Consider the following 17,662-nt stretch of genomic DNA (forward strand, 5'->3'; position numbering starts at 1 on the left):
CATTCGTCATGTTATCGGCTATCAACGATAAAGCCTACGAAAACTACTTGAGGAAGTCTGTGTTAGCTCCAAACTTCTTTAGATAAGCTTAAGTTTACATTTCTGATCTTCATACCTTGACTTCAAGAAAATTGCACTGTCGACAAGTGACAGCTAACCTAAAAGAGACGTAAACGACATCTACAAACAGAAAATTTGGTAAATAAAGAAATAGAAATTGAGAATTGATTGAGTGACCCAATTCTCCTTTTTCTTTTGTGAAGGAACAACAGAAGTCAGATTTGTCGAGAGAATCGTAGTACATCGACATGTAGTGCAGAACTTTAGTTGTAGGAATAAAATCATTGAGCAGATCTTTGCGTGCACTGGAATAAAATTTCTTGAGAAGAAAACTACTTACTTGGCTCTATATTCGAAGCTTAACTCTAAAGAAACTTCAACTCCAAGCTTGTTGCACGGTCTTGAATTACATATGAACTGCTCTACAAGTTTTCAACTATAACAGCCTAACATATGCATATATCTATATATAGTCACGACTGGATGCGTGCGCAAAAACGGTAGTCGTTTCAGGACATTCATGTGATAATTCGTTATGTTATCACCTATCATGAAAAATATATAATATAGGACATAAACAGAAGTTACAATCAAGAGAAAATGAGAGGACAACGATGAAAAATTAAATGCATCGGCCTTAGTAGATTAGAGACATTGCTTTGCTCAAAAAATGCAGCTTCACAGCTTCTCTTTTTTTATAATTTTGCTTTCATTAAAAGCGTGTTCTTTGGATTACTAACAACACATTACTCACGATATACTACTTAAAATAAACTAACTGCTAAAAAAGAAGACAACGTCCGGTAACTCTTTTTTCATCGAACTACTTATGGCTAAAGTATCTTTTATGTTAATATTGTAAAAGCAAACAGTTATGTGCAGACAGCAGGAAAAACTAAAAGCTTACGGGGCAGTTTGATCACTCAGAAACGGAAAAGAGCGCAAAAACTTCTAAGATATTGCACCTGTCAGCAAAGATGAAGTTTGTTAAGAAAGATTATGAACAAGGCAATCAAGGAAATTTGTATCTGTAAATAATCGTTACTGCACTATTTCTTCCCCGTCCATAGCCCTGCTTAAGGTACTTCCTCTCGTGCGTCTAATTTTACTTTATTCATTTGAGCGGAATATACAATTAACAACGCTATTTATGAACTCATGCCTTATTCAGTGAAAACCTGCCAAACGTTTTCCATACCAATTCTGGATTATGCAAAAGGATTCTGACTCTTATCTGCATCCAATATATAACGGAATTACATTGGGAAAACTCGCGCTCAGTTCCAGTTGAACTTAATGAAACCAAATCTAATATGATCTGCCCAAGATATCATGTAATTCAAATAATTCACGTAAAAAATTAACAATGCTGTCAGTTACCCGGCATATATTAAAACTAAAAGCTCCAAAGAGCTTGGCAAGATCTTTTAAAATTAAAATATTCATATTTTAAGGTTCAATATATGCATTGTATGGTGAGACACTAAGAATTAAGCAAAAAAATGTTTCTTCCTTTTGTTGAAATTTACGTAGACAAGGTAAACTTGAAGAATACATTCAAACAGTTTTAGAATATTAGGTTGGCCTTCCTTTAAAATCCACAGTGCAGCAATTCTATGGAGATGATCAGGTTTCTATTCAAACTGACTCCCCATCATCTGCCAAGTCGCCTCCTTGATTATCATTGTCTCGAAACCTGCCTGTAGAAAACGATTAAATAGAAGATAATAAAAAGGTTAGGCTTAGATTCGTTTAAATTTGTTCCTCTCCTTCTACAGAATTAGCCTATGGTTTATATCGCAGGTGAGTAATAAAACAATAAAGTTTATGTTTTGCGAGCATTATTTAGGGCCCGACTCAGAGTCATTTAAGCCCGAGTCGCTAAGCGAGGGTTAGATTGACTTTAGGAAGGTTTAGAAGGGCCCAAAATGTATTTATGCCCAAGAACATAAACTGTGCTATTATTATTATTATCACGAATGAAAGGTTGTAACCAAGTTTCAATAATGAATAAATATGCGGTAAAATCATTAATATCATTCTACAGTTAACCTCTAGACTTGCATTACCATATCTCTCATTTTTCTTTCCCCGCTTTCGACGCTTCCAGATCTTCCACACACTCTTTTTAGGTTGCTCCTCACTCTGTTGGTGAACATCTGTTTTAAAATACACAGAAGCAGTTGAATTACTGTTTTTCAAAAAGTTTGTACATGTCTTCTATGGCACCTTCTTGCTGAAGAAAGAAAAGGAGTGCATAAATAAAAATTCTTGCTTGAACCGTCATATTGCCCATTTCATTAGTGGTGTGATCTCAGTTCCCAATTTCAATGTGCTGGTATTTGATCCATCTGTCAGAAATCCTTACCAATCAACATCAAAACCAGTATATAGGCATTAATCCTAAATTTAGTTGATGAATCCCAATAACTTTAATTTCTGAATCATCCCTTTCCCATACTTACTAAACTTTGGGCATAGAAAGCTCTATTGCATGTCATACAACTAGAACCAAATCAAAAATTCATGCAACTAGTTTACTAACCAAACTTGATCAACTTAAGGTCAATACATATGACAAATTCTTGGGAGAAGTATGCTTCAGACACTATGATTTTGATATTCTTGCTTTAAAATTATGCTTAAAAATGAACTTATTTCAGCCGCAGAGGGGATAACCCGACCATTTGGTTGTTATCCTCACACACTGTGTTTGCTAATAATTTGGCAAAGAACGTTGCTAGTTTGAAAATAAATCTGTAGCCCAGCCAAAAGACTTTAAAACCCACCTTAGGAATGGGCACCCCTGTTTATCCCAAAAAACACTCGAGTCAAGAATGATTAACCTTTATTGGATTCATTTTAAGGTCTCCAATAGGAGGAAAGAGGGTAAAAATGAGACTTTGTTTTGTCACAGACGAGTGGCCAGATTGCTTAGAGAGATTCAAAATGGTGGCACATAACACATTTGGGGTAAATTTATTCAAATCTTACTCTAATCTTTGGGTTTTCTATAGCTGGTTTGTGTCTTAACAATAATGGAAACAATTGGACAATTGTCTTTTTTTTATCATTTTATTGAATAAAAGGTTGTAACCAAGTTTCAACAATGAATAAATATGCGGTAAAATCATTAATATCATTCTATTGTAAACCTCTAGACTTGCATTACCATATCTCTTACTTTTCTTTCCCTTCTTTAGACGCCCCCAGAAACTCTTTTTAGGTTGCTCTTCACTCTGTTGTTGATCATCTGTTTAAAAACACAGAAGCAGTTAAATTATTTTCAACAATTTCGTACATCTGTGGCATCTTCTTGGTGAAGAAAGAAAAGGAATATAAATAAAAATTCTTGCTTGAACCATCAAATTTCCCATTTCATTAGTGGTGTGATCTCAGTTCCCAATTTAAATGTGCTGGTATTTGATCCCATCTCTCAGAAATCCTTACCGATCAACGTCAAAACCAGTTTATAGGCATTAATCCTAGATTTAATTAATTAATCCTACTAACTTTAATTTCTGAATCATCCCTTTCCCATACTTACTAAACTTTGGGCATAGAAAGCCCTATTCCATTATACAACTAAAACCAAATCAAAAATTCATGCAGATAGTTTATTAACTAAACTGGATCAATTTAAGGTCAATCCATATGACAAATTCTTGGGAGAAGTATGCTTCAGACACTATGATTTTGATATTCTTGCTTTAAAAGTATGCTTAAAAATGAACTTATTTCAGCTGCAGGGGGGATAACCCAACCATTTGGTTATTTTCTTCACACACTGTGTTTGCTAATAATTTGGCAAAGAACGTTGCTACTTTGAAAATAAATCTGTAGCCCAGCCACAAGACTTCGAAACCCACCTTAGGAATGGGCACCCCTGTTTATCCCAAAAAACACCATTATTTGAGTCAAGAATGATTAACCTTTATTAAATTAATTTTTAAGGTCTCCAATAGGAGGAAAGAGGGTGGAAATGAGACTTTGTTTTGTCACAGACGAGTGGCCAGGTTGCTTAGAGAGATTCAAAATGGTGGCACGTAACACATTTGGGGTAAATTTATTCAAATCTTACTCTAATCTTTGGGTTTTCTATAGCTGGTTTGTGTCTCAGCAATAATAGAAGTAATTGGACAATTGGTTTTTTAATTATTTTATTGAATAAAAGGTTGTAACCAAGTCTCAATAATGAATAAATATGCAGTAAAATCATTAATATCATTCTATAGTAAACCTCTAGACTTGCATTACCATATCTCTTACTTTTCTTTCCCTTCTTTAGACGCCCCCAGAAACTCTTTTTAGGTTGCTCTTCACTCTGTTGTTGAACACCTGTTTAAAAACACAGGAAGCAGTTAAATTATTTTTCAACAATTTCATACATCTGTGGCACCTTCTTGGTGAAGCAAAAAAAGGAATATAAATAAAAATTCTTGCTTAAACCATAACATTGCTTATTTCATTGGTGGTGTGATCTCAGTTCCCAATTTAAATGTGCTGGTATTTGATCCCATCTCTCAGAAATCCTCACCAATCAACATCAAAACCAGTATATAGGTATTAATCCTAGATTTAATTGATGAATCCCAATAACTTTAATTTCTAAATCATCCCTTTCCTATACTTACTAAACTTTGGGCATAGAAAGCCCTATTGCATAATGCAACTAAGACCAAATCAAAAAATCACTCAACTAGTTTACTAATCAAACTTGATCAATTTAAGGTCAATCCATATGACAAATTCTTGGGAGAAGTATGCTTCAGACACTATGATTTTGATATTCTTCTTTTAAAAGTTATAGTGCCTAAAATAAACTTATTTCAGCTGCAGGGGGAATAACCCAACCATTTGGTTATTATCCTCACACACTGTGTTTGCTAATAATTTGGCAAAGAACGTTGCAAACGTATCAGATCTCTAATCACGTTTGGAGAGATTCAAAATGGTGGCACGTAACACATTTGGGGTAAATTTATTCAAATCTTACTCTAATCTTTGGGTTTTCTATAGCTGGTTTGTGTCTTAGCAATAATGGAAACAATTGGACAATTGTTTATTTTTTATTATTTCTTGAATAAAAGGTTGTAACCAAGTTTCAATAATGAATAAATATGCAGTAAAATCATTAATATCATTCTATTGTAAACCTCTAGACTTGCATTACCATATCTCTTACTTTTCTTTCCCTTCTTTAGACGCCCCCAGAAACTCTTTTTAGGTTGCTCTTCACTCTGTTGTTGAACACCTGTTTAAAAACACAGGAAGCAGTTAAATCATTTTTCAAAAAGTTTGTACATGTCTTCCGTGGCACCTTCTTGGTGAAGAAAGAAAAGGAATGTATAAATAAAAATTCTTGCTTGAACCATCATATTGCCCATTTCATTGGTGGTGTGATCTCAGTTCCCAATTTAAATGTGCTGGTATTTGATCCATCTCTCAGAAATCCTTACCAATCAACGTCAAAACCAGTATATAGGCATTAATCCTAAATTTAATTGATGGATCCCAATAGCTTTAATTTCTGAATCATCCCTCTCCCATACTTACTAAACTTTGGCAATAAAATACAAGCAATTTGATATCCAACTTCGAAATGCAGAGTACAAGTAATGCTCGAATAGAGTAAATTGTCCCGCAATATTGCGCAGTTGGTTATTTTTTACGTATACTGTAAAAACCCTGTTTAACCCGTCGGCTGAATGTGCTAAGCATCTCTATCCGCTTTGCTTTGCAGTTGGATAATAAAGAGAAAGAACATTAAAAAATTATTCTTTTACATTTTTTGCTGCCTGGTTAAGCACTCTTGCAATGTCTTCCTGCCGCACCCCAGAAGGAGCTCTCAAGTAATCAGTACTATACTCCTGATGCAGCTAGTCATCTACTGCTGACTTATTTAGAACGCTGAAACATATGTGTGTGTGTCACGATATACAATCCAAGGAGGCACGAGGATTTCAAACTGTACACAGAAAGGCCAAATAGTTTGTGGTTTTGTTCTTTGCCCCCATGTCCCTATCCTCCATGTAATTAGTCAAAATACAATATTATGAATAACCATTCCAGTTACATTTCACACATGGTTTTCGGACTTTGACAGAATAACCACATTATAAAAAGATATATAGAGACTCTAGGCCATTCATTTACTCGAAGTCTATCCCAAACCATGATTTTATGCAATCAGCAAGACTAACCCTAAAGCTCTCTCCGTAAGAGGCTTGATTTAATTAAATAAATGTCCTTTCACTGTTAGCTTTCGGCTCTCTTGACACTGTTTGCAAAGATAATTGTTCAAATAAAAGGTTCAGCTAAATTGAGGATTTTTTAGGACATAGTTTAGTTAAACAGTGGCTAAACTTTGTCTTAATAATCAACCTAGAGCCTATTGTTTCTATTTCTGAACTTGATTTTGATGGCATCTACTCAAAAATTCTGCTTTTAATGACACGTGAAAAGAGCAACTAACAGATCTGTTTAGATCGAGCCCTAGCTACCAAAAACAAAATGAGATAATATTAACCTTCTTCCTGGTTTCTATCATCATCAGAACTATTCTCCTCCGTAGAGTCAATTCCAGAACCTGGATCATAGAGATCTTCGTCCATCTACAGGTTTATAGATTAAAAAAGGATTAAAAAAAAAACGGTGAGAATTCACTCACTCAATACGGTAAAAGTTGATCAAACTGTATGATTTCACTCTGCAAACACCAAACTCGTGAGGTGATATCAAGACAGTGAAATTAAGTCCAAAATGAGTGAAAAGATTATTACAACTAAAGTGGGAAAAGTTTAGCCCCCCACACAATACTCACTACCTCGCGATTGTCAATTATTGTCTCTTAGTGATTGAGTCAGCGAGATAGCAGAATCTACAACTATTTTAAAATTACAAGCTTAAGACAGAGTAAACATTGCTAAACAAACCCTGAGACCTTGTCGAAAGGATTATTACCAATATCTATTTCGCCTGAGGAAAATATTTGTTTTAGTATAATTATTCAGGCGCTTTCAAATTCTGTTGCAAATATGTTTTGCTGTTAAAAACATTCTGTTAATAAGGAAATTCCAATGTTTTGATTATTGGTAAGAGAAAAGCAGCTAGTCTCACTAGAAATTAATAGCTTTATTCATTGTAATCAGCAAAAACTTCATATCTCACTTCTGAAAAGTGTTATGCCAAACTCAGTAGCATGTGTGCTATTCAGAACTGAAATGTTTCCTATCTTTTCCTTTAGAATCATTTATAAAAACCACATCATAATCTTCGACCAATAAGGGCACAAGAATCTTTATAACACCTGAGCAATTATGCTAAAACACAACAATAACATACTATGATAAGAAACACACTGTACCCTTTGTGTTACTTCTTTTGGGTCATTGTGACAGCCAGTTTTCTTCCCATGTTTCACGGCTTTAGCATCACTCATATTTGGTTCATTTCCATCTGCAGTATCAGCTTGTACTGTTTGCGAAGCATCTGCATCAAAACATATGTATAGAAAAGTTTTTTATCAGTGTATTTTAAACATGCTGATGTTTATGAAGGACACTATTCTTTGCCGTAGTCAGCACCTTATTATTTCAAGCAAGACAAGAATAATAGATAAAACTTCCGATCATGTGTATACATTACGCATCTGTTGGTTAGGTATCAGTCTGTATTTTCCATTGACATTCAACTGTGTGCGAGTCGATATATCAGGCAACACTTGAGCGAGTATCGGCTGACATGTTGATTAACATCAGTCGCCTGTCATCCGTCACATGTCAGATGAAAGTCTGGTGACATGCAGCTGATACTTCACCGACACCTGGCTGATACCCTCGACCAACACCACTATCACTTGGTTGGCTCTTGTTACTGAGTCCTTTGTTCTCATTGTCCTCATTGGTTAATGATGATGTTTAACCTTTGTTTCTGATTAATTGTTGTGATTACTTTAGCTTTGGTTTTTTTGAGAGTCAATTGAAAACCACTCTCACTCCAAGATAAGTTTGTTTGATACGGAGAGGTTTAGAGCAGTTTTCGATCAAGTATCAAAGTAGCATAATCAGAGTGATAACAATGGCAAATCAGAGTAAAGGTTAACATCATCACAAGCCAATGAGGGCTCAATAAAAACAAGCCAACTGCCAAGAGCGCGGGAAAACGTTGGTGACCAAGTCACGATTTGCTATAGTTTGGCATCTGATTGGTTGGTAGAGTGGCCCAATTTCTCTGACCAATCACAGAGAGAAGTAAAGCAAAACCAAAGCGGGATTACTTGGGACTCTCAAATGTGAACTACCCTATCAAGTTATTTCAGCAAGAATAATTAGTAAGTTGTCTTATTGCTTAGGGTAAGGGTAAGGTTAGGTTGAGCAATATTAACGATATCAGAGGATTAACTGATTTTTCTTAATAACAAAATCTAAGTTTTAAATTAGGGTTTAGTGCATATGCTGCTCTTAATGGTGTGAGTAGCTTTATCTCGATGTTAACTTGGTAGGACAAAAGTAGAAATTATACCATAGTAAATTCACGGCACAAAATAAGCAACACATGATACTTCCTGTTGCGTAGAATTACTTTGAATCACGGTCATTCAGATTGTGAGCCACTGCACTCATACCTTGGCTCCTGTCTTCTAGCTCTTGTATTTTCTGACGCCACTTATTTGACTCCTTATCCGCTTCCATTGTTGTCTGATTGACGAAGAAAATAATTGTTAGTAATCTTTCAAGAGAATTAACAATTGTGAAGCGATACTCAGGTCTTGGAAAACACAGTGAAGTTGATTACACACTCAACCACTTGTCAATATTCTTGCGTTTTTGGTAACTTTCCCTTTGGAAAGTTATGTTAGACGTTGTAAGCTTTGTAATTATGCCACTTAACCCTTTACACCTTAACACCAGTATTAAAACAAACTCTCCACACTGTTCTCTTTACATTTCCTTTAGTACCAACAAGGAGAATTTGCTTAACAATCAATAACTTCTTTAGTTAGTGATCATTTCCTTTATTCTTCCAACTTCAATGTGTGATTAAGGGATGTTATTGTAAGGAGAAAATAGTTGCTAGTCACTCTTAGGGATTAAAGGGTTAATGTTAACTTACTGAGTCTGCTTTCTTCTGGGTATTGTTTAACTTCTCTATTTCTTTCTTCAACTTTCGCTCATTTTCCTTTAGAGCATTCAACCGTTTCTGCAGTTCCTCTTGTTCTTCTCTATTCTGCTTTAATTTTTGGCACAAGTTCTGGACTCTCTCGCCGTACTTTTTTTCACTTTCACCTTCAATTTTCAAAAGAAAGTAATCTTACCTCTTTTTGTAATTTTGAGCTGGATTACGATATTAATCATCTGTTAAGAAAACAAGTTAATCAACTAATTTACCAACTAAATGATCAATTATTTGTTGTAACGAATGAATGAATCACTGAATGAATGACTGACTGACTGACTGACTGACCGGCTGATTGACAGACGTACTGACTGACTGACTGACTGAAAGACTTACCGACTAATTGACTAACTGGCTTATTGATTGGCTGACTTATTGACTGACTGACTGATTTTCTAACTGGCTGATTGGCTATTCGTGTATAGGTATTATCGTAACGAAAATTCAGGGAAAGTCCAAGCACGAGCGGAAAGGAAAAACTTAAAAGAATTGACTTACAAATACATCTACACGTACCCATAAACAGAGTCTCCTCTGTACTTCTTCTTCTGACATATTATCTGAAAATGATATTCCGTTGACATACTGACCTTTCTCTTCGTTCTCTATTTTTGCCATTTCAATTGTGTCTGGCATAAATACTCGGTCATTTCGCTCGTTAACATCATCACTTGACAGGGCTGTAACATAGCGGGAACGATTCCCTTCTCCACTCTCAGAGTGTGATTCATGTCCCTCCATTATTATTGATAATCACATCTAGGAAGAAAATCAAAATTTAACTTGATTTTTAAAAACAAACTTAACATACAGTAGTTGGAGACATTACTTTTTGATCAAAAGTCTAAATGTCTTCAATATTTCTGACAGAATCAGCCAAATAACAAAAAAAAAAAGTCTAGTAACTTTATGTGTTATTGCAACATTGTTAATTAAGAATAAATAACAGGCTGTAATCATTCTAAAACAAGTCAAGTTCTATTTTGTTGAAAGCTATAATGAGGATGTTGTGGAGGAGGTAAGAAATTAGAAAAATAAAAAAGTCAAAAACAGGAAGTAGACCTGTTTCAAAATGACATTATTCAAAATACTGGCAAAAATCCTCATCCTTTTCTGCATTACAGACCCAACTCCGTGTCTAACAAGGTATTGTTGAGATTGAATTTGAGGATGCCACAAAAATATTGTTTGGGGTTTTATGGAGAAATACAAAATGTTCTAACAGGATACAGGATTTGACTGTTGTCCATAGACACAGGGTTCATTAAATTTTAGGCATGGTATGGGCAATTTGTTTGCCTTTCTGTCAGAAATTTGAGAAGTCATCAAGATCAAAACAAAGATTCCAGCAGCAAAAGTAAATCAACTGTGCTGGTGTTACAAAGTGACTTCTTTCACACCAAACGGGAAAAAGCATATAATGTTAAGGCATTATGCTATCATGCCAATCGATTCAAAGCTTAAGCTCTCCAAATTCATCGTGATATTGAGAGAACTGTTTTAACACTTAAACACCTAAATATGGCTGAAAGAGATACCAGCTCAGCTTCCTTGAAAAGGAAAGTCAGAATTTAGAGTCATTTTTTAGTTATTTTTTTTTAAAAAAAATCTATGTTTAGGGTATTATCTCGCACCAATCAGATCGCCGCATTAGGATGTATCTCGCACCAATCATATCGCCGCATTAGGGTATGTATCTCGCACCAATCAGAGCGTCGTTTTTGTTCTTTGGTTTGAGATGTGTTCAAATTTCAACGAAGTAATGGTGGATTCGGAGAGAGCGGTTCGTAAAATGGAATCATATTTTAGAATGAGAAATGTTGGCTTTCCAGTGTTTTTAACCTGTATTTTACCGCGCTTTATGAGAAATGCGATACTACTGGACAGATGAAAGATATCAGATTACCTGTGGTAAACGTGTTACCTATGCTGTGAAAATGGTGGATAGTTGTTCGAGAGAAAATGGAGTTCTGTGCACTGTAACACGATCATGGTTATTGTTCCTTCACGATAAGAGTGAGTGGAAAAAAAAATATGATTCAAATATTACTAGAGGTGGTGATGGACTGCACCATACATTTTGATTTGAGCAGTTCTTTAACGTATGTTTTCGATGCCTGTGCATCTGCAAGTGATCTTGTGGAGTCGTTTGTGTTTGGCCAAGGACGAATTTAGATACCATCGTTGGCATGTTTATTTGATTTTGTTTATTTGATTTTGTTATCTGGAATGAATGATTTACGGAGGTAAGTTAACATCAGTGATGTGATCTACTAACGTTGAAAATATATCAAGTCGATGGAACAGTTTTGGTCTCGGTCCGCACTGTTGTCAACAAAATAAACACATACCGCTTAAAAATATGATAATACGGACCACCTGCAAAGCTGTCGATTGTTTCTCGAATATTGTGCGTGTTAAATATTCAATAGTGACATCTCGCTTTACATCTACATCTACTTTTATTACGTTGGTAAAATCTATACAGACATCACACCAACCAACTCGCACGCAAAGTGAAAAGACTATATGAAGGCTTGAAATTATATTAAGATCAATTTTGATCTTGAAACGGGCCAGGAGTATTCCACAATAGTGCAAATAATCGTGAAAGCTGATCGCGGAAAAGCGATTGGGCGACGCTCGATAAGCTGTAAGATGACATGTTATCAAATACCAGACGAAAAAACTCTGTTGTTTCTCAATTTGCATTTTGTACCCACTTTGCATTCTGCAGTATACATTTTGTATCCGGTCTGCAGTCTGCAGTATGCATTTTGTACTATTAGGTATCCGTGGCACCATTCCATTTTGGTTAGAGTTATTCGCACAAGACACGCAATCTACAACGAACTACCTGTGTATAAGTTAATTCGACATTTTCGTTCTTTTCTGCGTTAATACTCTTCTTTCCTTTGGCAAAAATGTAGACATCACTTACAATGTTTCAATTAATCCACTCACCCAAAAAAATAATAACTCTTGCATGCATAGCATGCCTATGTTTTTATTGCTACCACAGATGAGGCTACTAGCTTTTAAGCGAGCTTTTGGATCAGTCAGTTTGAATTCGAGTTTTTGAAAATGGCTGTAAGTTCAGTGGCCTACAGCCACTTCGAGTCAGTATTTTGACATGTTGAACTTCGGAAAATGCAGAGCATTTTCGCTCAGCAACACAATGCGTAAATAGGCATACCACATCCAATTACTTTGACGGATACTTTAAAAGGCTTGTGAAAAATCTAAAAAGAAGTCTGGTCCATGTTTTTAACAGTTCGCATGCTTCTGTTTATAGGCAAATGCACATGTTTGCTGTTTGATGGATCAGGCGTCTGTTGGTTCGGAATGGGAGCTCATAACAGAACTTCCCAGAGAGGAAGAGGAGAGGATTGCTTCTCCAGCGTCGATTTAATTTGGCATTGGAAGATTCTAGAAATTTCAGAGAAGGAAGGAACCGGGAATGAACGTAACCATAATGTGGCTTCCATGGGCGACTAACTTTCAGCAATAAATACAGAGAGTTTTTAACATGACTTAATGATATATACTATCTCAACAATTTATGATACTAGTTGGTAGGATCGGTTAAAACTGCACACAAAATAACGAGCGAAAACCCATCACACTTAAAATTAAACTAAATACGCTAAAACTAAATACACTTAGGAAAATTACAACGAAAATAACGATGAAGCCTACACAATACCAAAACTTACATTTGTTGCGATGCCGAAGCAATACTGCTGAATTACTGCCGAACGGCGAAGAGGCTGCACTACGTGCGATACATAAAAAATTTAATATGAAATATGATCGCAAACGGACTTACTTACAAACACGGAAGTGGTCGATGACAAGCTTTAGCGTCACTTCTAATAGAGGAATTGCATCACGCTATCCATCATGTTTGGCGTGCTTATATTTTAGCAAATAGGATCCTAGTGCCCTGCGTCCGTCAAGTAATTAAATCGAAGATAACGTCAAATGTGGTAGAGATACATGTTCCTTGTCTCCGCAAATGTAAGTCATATGTGCTTTGATTTTGGGCTCCAAATGGAAAACAATCCTGAAAGTTTTGAAACTTGACGGGAACTTGATTGGCAGCTGCTAGCTGAAGTGAAACTGCACACGTCACTTTATTTAAGTACGGCCTTGCGAACAGAGAGATTTATAATATAAATAGTACTCTTAAGGAATTAGGTAGGAATTGCGGTACGCTACGTTATGAAAGTAGTTAAGGCACATATATACGCATGGGAAGCGCTGTATTGCAAAAATACAGTGGAAACAAAGACTCGGTGAGCTTCAATACGAGCTTACTGGTTTCTGCGGTCGTGACCGTAGTATAGTAATTTACCTCGTGCTTCAATAAAGAAATGCTTCATTCGCAACATCCGAGGCGAGAAAACTGCTTTAACTCCAAGGAGACATAAATGACATCTACAAACCGAAACTTCGGTAAAGTGAAACCGAAATTGAAAATTGATTGATTTTCCTTTTTATTTTGTGAAGGAACAACAGAAGTCAGATTTGTCGAGAGAATAGTACATCGGCACATAGTGCAGAACTCTAGTTGTAGAAATATAATCATAGAGCAGATCTTTGCGTGGACTGGAACAAAATTTCTTGAACAGAAAACTACTTACTTCACTCTACATTCGAAACTTTACTCTAAAGAAACTTGGACTCCACGCGAAGCTTGTTGCGCGGTCTTGAAGTACATATAAACTGCTCTTCAGGTTTTCAACTATAACAGTCTAACATATACGTATATCTATATATAGTCACGACTGGATGCGTGCGCAAAAACGGTAGTCGTTTCAGGACATTCATGTGATCATTTGTAATGTTATCGCCTATCAACGGTAAAACCTATGAAAACTACTTGAGAAGGTCTGTGTTAGCTCTAAACTTTAGATAAGCTCAAGTTTACATTTCTGATCTTTCATACCTTGACTTCAAGAAAATTGCATGGTCGGCAAGTGACAGCTAACCCATTAGGACCCTCGTTTTCCGCTAGTGGTTCCCAATTCTAAAAAAAATTCTACCTAAAATTCAAATTTCATATGATTTCTATTTCCTTTTCAAGGATCATTCATCTACATCGTAATTATGGCGTCGTAGTCTTGATAAAAAGAGACTCACAGGATAAATTTTGACTTTTAAATTTAATCATCGCATTTTAATTTTACACAGATTTTGTTTTAAACTGCCAGCATTATGTTGCCACGTAACCATTCGAATCAAAAGTAAGTTTCTTCCTCTTTAATAACCCAACAACTTAGATTTTTCGAAGGAACCTAACTGCCTCTCGAGTGAAGGGGGCTGGGGCGAGGAAAAGCTTGCAATTTGAGCATTGACTTGATTCGTAGAGTTGTTTTCAAGCCATCCCCATAAAATGGCGTTTTCCATCAACTGAACGACCCTTTCCAAGAAAAAGAAAAATTACCCAGACACACTCGTTTACCAGAAAAAAATTTCTTTGTCAGTTTAACTCAACATCTCGATTTTATTCGCGTTCGGCGTGTGGAGAACGCACGCTATTCCTTTCACTTTCTTCCTGAATGCTGAACAATTTAAGGGTTTAGATGACATCTTGGACTAGCTGACCACTCGCCTCGATTTCGCGCGATACCTTTGAATCTCGCTGGCTAATCGAAGTCCTGCGGGTTGACTCGCTTCGGTTTGGATTATGAAAACAGATAGCAAACAAACGTACAAATCCAGACTTTTCTCACACTTGAGGGAAAGGAAAGGCCATAGTAATCTGTAATCGCGCTTGTTACACCTTACTCAGGCGACTGTTGAATGACAGTGGGTGAATTTGCTTCGAGATAAGCCTTTCCAGTTAGTTCAGACCAAATTAACAATTACAAACATGTGTGCAATAGATTACTTGAAAGAAATAATATAAGAAGTACCTATCTGTTAACTAAATTTGCAAAACCGCTGTTACTCAGGATTGTGGGCCGAGCGCGCTTCGAGGGATGGGCCTCCAAGGGTACTCAGCAGAAATCAAAGTTTTTGAAACTTTATTTGGAGCTGACGAGAATTCTCAGAGAGAGGCCACAGTGACTTGCACGGGACAAACATTCCATCAAGAGGTAAAGGAAGTGGAATCATGGGGTTTGCGCCTGCTGGTTGTGTTTCGGGTCTATTTTGAATTTCGAAATGTCTTAAGGACTATCCTTTATTCATTACCTTGGTGGGGAAGGTTGGAGGATATTTGGGGACCACGTGGTTTTCTGAGGGAACATATTCTGCCCCGTATACCCTTGTTCCCAAGGGTATACGGGGAAGACTATAGAATGTGACTGCTGCTATTAACCTCCACGATCATAAGAACATTGCAGAGCCTTATGGGGGTGGGGGGGAGATCAGGTAAATTTTATCGTGACTCATCCAAAATCCTCCGATCCTCCCTCCTTCATGTAAATTCATGTAAACTGCTCTACAATTCTTCAACTATAACAGTCTAACACATACGTATATCTATATCGGTCACGACTGGACGCGTGCGCAAAAACGGAAGTCGTCTTTGGACATTCATGGGATCATTTGTCATGTCATCGCTTAAAACACAAGGGAAATCACCTGCTTCGATGAAGAAATGCTTCATTCGCAACATCCGAGGCGAAAAAACTGCTTTAACTCCAAGGAGACGTAAACGACATCTACAAACCGAAACTTTGGTAAATGAAGAAATCGAAATCGAAATTGATTGAGTGACTCAATTTTCCTTTTTCTTTTGTGAAGGAACAACAGAAGTCAGATTTGTCGAGAGAATCGTACATCGGCATCTGGTGCAGAACTTTATTTGTAGGAATAAAATCAAAATGTTAAATAGTCACGACTGGACGCGTGCGCAAAAACGGTAGTCGTTTCAGGACAGTCATGTGATCATTCGTCATGTTATTGCCTATCAACGGTAAAACCTATGAATAAAGTTTGAATAAATTTCAATTTTTAAATTGAACCATTGTATATAAGTGATCACTTCTTTCGACGTTACTTTCGTTTTCTCACGTCTTTGGTTCGAGTGTTTTGTTTATTTGGTCCTTGATTTTCCATTTTTAGTAGAAATCGTTCACACTGTTTCATAACTAAGTTAATCAGTGACATCGGACACTGCGTTTTGTTCGACATATTCTTGTTTAACCGGTTTGATCACGTGCGTTTTTTTGTAATAAGATCCTGATTTCGTTTTAAGAGTTTCAATGTTTTTCGACCGAGCGAATTGATGTATGAGTGATTCCTACAAAATAAACAAGTTTAACGGAGTTTCGAATACGATTATTATAGTTTTTCCACCACGTGCCGTGTGATCTAAAACAATTTTCAAGAAACCAGATTCAGAGCAAATGTGCCAGCATGGTGCACGGTTTCAACAGCGCTATCTCGATTGACGTGCAACCGTAATCGAGAAAACGACGCAGATAGCCAGCAAACGTACACATTCTTTCCAGCGAGTTCAGACCAAATCAACAATTACAAACATGTGCGCAATAGATTACTCGAAAGAAATAAAATAGGAAGGACCTAATTATGAACTAAATTCACAAAATTGTCGTTGCCCAAAATTGTGGGCCGTGCGTTCTTCGAGGGATGGGCTTCTAAGGTACTCAGCAGAAAGTCTTTTTAAACTTTATGTAGAGCTGACGAGAATTCTCAGAGAGCGGCCACAATGACTTTCACGGGACAAACATTCCATCGGCGGGAAAAGGGAATGGAATCATGGGGTTTGCGCGTTTCCAGGCTGTGTTTCGGGTCTATTTTAAATTTGGAAATGTGTTAAGGACTATTCCTTATTCATCACCTTGGCGGGGAAGGGTGGAGGATATTTGGAGGATATTTGGGGGATCACGTGGTTTTCAGGGGGAACAATGGGGGATCATTTGTTCCCAAGGGTGTACAGGGCAGACTATAGAATGTGACTGCCGTTAACCTCCAACGATCATAAGAATATTGCAGAGCCTTATGGGGAGGGGGGGGGGGGGGAATCAGGTAAATTTTATCGTGACTCATCCAAAATCCTCCGATCCCCCCTCCTCCCCCCCCCCTGTAATAAGTAATGACTAGTCCATTAGATTCGTTGATGATAAAAAATAATTTATTTTCTTCTTTATTGCCAACAGTATTTCTGCCTCAAACAGTACATTCCGCTATAACGCACTGCTTGCTATTCACAACACAGTACTTATACTGTTGGCAAAACTAAAACCTTAATCGATTATAGGACATAAACAGAAGTTACAATCAAGAGAAAATGAGAGGACACCGATGAAAAATTAAATGCATATCCGAAAATTTCAACAATTTTGTCTTGACAATAGGATGTACTGCAGTTGCTATCGATTGTAAAGGTAATGTGGGCTTGAATATATTCAATTCTCATGCAAGGGATATTTATGGTAGAAGCCATCCT

The 17,662-nt window shown here is 36.6% G+C and overlaps 2 protein-coding genes across 11 annotated transcripts; one reads left to right on the plus strand and one right to left on the minus strand.

Moving 5' to 3' along the window:
* Nucleotides 1–596: 596 nt before the first annotated feature.
* On the minus strand, nucleotides 597–13,277 carry LOC149044770 (uncharacterized). Of its 10 annotated transcripts, none has more exons than XM_089206168.1 (11): nucleotides 12,954–13,277; nucleotides 9,828–9,996; nucleotides 9,175–9,347; nucleotides 8,687–8,759; nucleotides 7,427–7,551; nucleotides 6,590–6,674; nucleotides 5,246–5,314; nucleotides 4,330–4,398; nucleotides 3,245–3,313; nucleotides 2,130–2,219; nucleotides 597–1,760 (listed from the first exon to the last, which is right to left on the minus strand). In XM_089206168.1, the coding sequence occupies exons 2-11, from the start codon at nucleotides 9,976–9,978 to the stop codon at nucleotides 1,699–1,701; spliced, it is 966 nt and encodes a 321-aa protein (XP_089062294.1). In that variant the 5' UTR covers nucleotides 9,979–9,996; nucleotides 12,954–13,277; the 3' UTR covers nucleotides 597–1,698. The 10 variants fall into 10 exon arrangements, with proteins under 10 accessions (XP_089062294.1, XP_089062293.1, XP_089062292.1 ...); XM_089206167.1 differs by having other exon boundaries at nucleotides 3,233–3,313; XM_089206166.1 differs by having other exon boundaries at nucleotides 4,318–4,398.
* Nucleotides 10,899–12,981, plus strand: LOC149044771 (uncharacterized). Its single transcript, XM_089206171.1, has 2 exons — nucleotides 10,899–11,253; nucleotides 12,533–12,981. The coding sequence occupies exons 1-2, from the start codon at nucleotides 11,106–11,108 to the stop codon at nucleotides 12,733–12,735; spliced, it is 351 nt and encodes a 116-aa protein (XP_089062297.1). The 5' UTR covers nucleotides 10,899–11,105; the 3' UTR covers nucleotides 12,736–12,981.
* Nucleotides 13,278–17,662: the final 4,385 nt, after the last annotated feature.

Source organism: Pocillopora damicornis, chromosome 5 (genome assembly GCF_964200805.1).
Source record: "Pocillopora damicornis chromosome 5, jaPocDami1.2, whole genome shotgun sequence".
Classification (NCBI taxonomy): Eukaryota; Metazoa; Cnidaria; class Anthozoa; order Scleractinia; family Pocilloporidae; genus Pocillopora; species Pocillopora damicornis.

Excerpts from the sequence above, each read along its gene's own strand:
- LOC149044770 (XM_089206161.1), bottom strand. The coding sequence starts at position 9,978 with ATGGAGGGACATGAATCACACTCTGAGAGTGGAGAAGGGAATCGTTCC. Across the intron at positions 7,552-8,686 it reads GCTAGAAGACAGGAGCCAAG|ATGCTTCGCAAACAGTACAA; the intron begins GTATGAGTGCAG and ends GTTTTGATGCAG. Across the intron at positions 1,761-2,129 it reads AAAGAAAAATGAGAGATATG|GCAGGTTTCGAGACAATGAT; the intron begins GTAATGCAAGTC and ends CGTTTTCTACAG.
- LOC149044771 (XM_089206171.1), top strand. The coding sequence starts at position 11,106 with ATGCGATACTACTGGACAGATGAAAGATATCAGATTACCTGTGGTAAA. Across the intron at positions 11,254-12,532 it reads ATTGTTCCTTCACGATAAGA|GCAAATGCACATGTTTGCTG; the intron begins GTGAGTGGAAAA and ends TTCTGTTTATAG.